The sequence below is a fragment of the Lottia gigantea genome (genome assembly GCF_000327385.1).
Source record: "Lottia gigantea unplaced genomic scaffold LOTGIsca_2127, whole genome shotgun sequence".
NCBI classification, from domain to species: Eukaryota; Metazoa; Mollusca; class Gastropoda; family Lottiidae; genus Lottia; species Lottia gigantea.
This window is the reverse complement of record NW_008708485.1, coordinates 36,566-37,942: the sequence shown is the minus strand read 5'-3', so window position 1 is coordinate 37,942 and position 1,377 is coordinate 36,566. Positions and strand designations below refer to the sequence as shown.

Below are 1,377 nucleotides of genomic sequence, written 5' to 3'. Positions count from 1 at the left end.
ACCTGTGCATTTTTGTGATATTGACTACTGATTTCTTAGCTTCTTGTCTGTTCTTTTAAATTTCAAGATGTTGATATGCAAAGTTTGGTGGCGAGTCGAGTTCTAATTAAGCGATTAAAACAAAGCTTCTGTAGACTGCTATAGATCTACCTCAACATGATTTTGATGCATAGTTTGAGATACTGAGCAGCCATGTTATCTTTCTTCGCTTTCCTTTATCTCACTGTCAATATTGATTTTCAGAATACTGATGTCCAAGTTTAATTTAGAAGATGTACTGATGCAAGTGATTGAATCCTCAGAAGATGAGTCTGAAAACTGTGTCGAACTCTTGGATACAAGGAGTGTTGAGGAAGTAGTCAGAGAGCTTACCTCGGTGAATAAATCAACTAATTCGGCCGACAACTTCAGTAATGAATCAAGTTCAGTTAACAATGATGATGGCGACCCTGATTTTGAACTCAGTGATTCTAATACTGATACCGAAGAAATTGTTGTGGATGAAAGACCCGAATGTCAGTCTGAAGATCAGAATCAAATTGAACCAAACTTAACCACTAATGATACACCAAGTAAAACTAATGACCATCCTGATACAGTTGTAGAAGTACCCCGTGGCAGAAAACGAACAAGAAATGAAGAATTATGGCAACGAAATATCAGAAAGAGAAAGCGTCAAGTAGGAGATGAATATATTAGTCAGAAAGGGGTTAGGATTTCAAAAAAGGGTGAATATTACAAGTTGGGAGATAGTACAAGACAGAAGGATTTCATTTGCGCATTGACATTAGAAGTGGATATAGCTAGGAGACGAAAAAGAAAGGAATCGAGCAGCAAAAACAGAGACAAAAACTATCAGTATTTTCTTCCAGTAACGGACACAGAAAATGTTCGTGTATGTAAGTTGTTCTTCACCAAAACACTCAGTATAAGTCATTCCACGGTAACAAATGCTCTCAATAGTAAAGGTGTAACTGGAACCTACATAGGAACAGATAAACGTATTAATAAAGCAGCCCCAAATAGAATTCCAGAAAACAGTATAACTGTAATCAAAGATCACATGAATTCATTCCCACGAATTGAACCACATTACTGCCGAAAGGACACAACTTGTCAATATTTAAGTCCAGAATTAAATATTTCAAAGATGTATAGGTTATACCTTGATTTCTATAAAGATAGGGAGGTGGAACCTGTAAAAGAGTCTATGTATCGCCATATTTTTGTTACGCAGTTTAACTTGAAATGTTTTGTACCAAAGAAAGATCAATGTTCAATATGCAATCAATATTATGCAGCAGATGATGATGGTAAAAGTCAGTTAAATGAAAACTGGAATGAACATAAAGCAAGAGAAGGAGAAGCATTAGAAGA

At 35.7% G+C, this 1,377-nt stretch overlaps 1 protein-coding gene across 1 annotated transcript in view; it reads left to right on the top strand.

Annotated features, from left to right (window-relative positions):
- Positions 1–250: 250 nt before the first annotated feature.
- LOTGIDRAFT_176551 (hypothetical protein) overlaps positions 251–1,377 on the top strand; it is a gene marked incomplete at both ends in the record, with an annotated part of 2,692 nt that continues 1,565 nt past the window's right edge. Inside the window, one exon of the mRNA XM_009054328.1 lies at positions 251–1,319. Within this exon, the coding sequence (XP_009052576.1) occupies positions 251–1,319 (1,069 nt within the window). The remainder of the gene's footprint in view (positions 1,320–1,377) is intronic.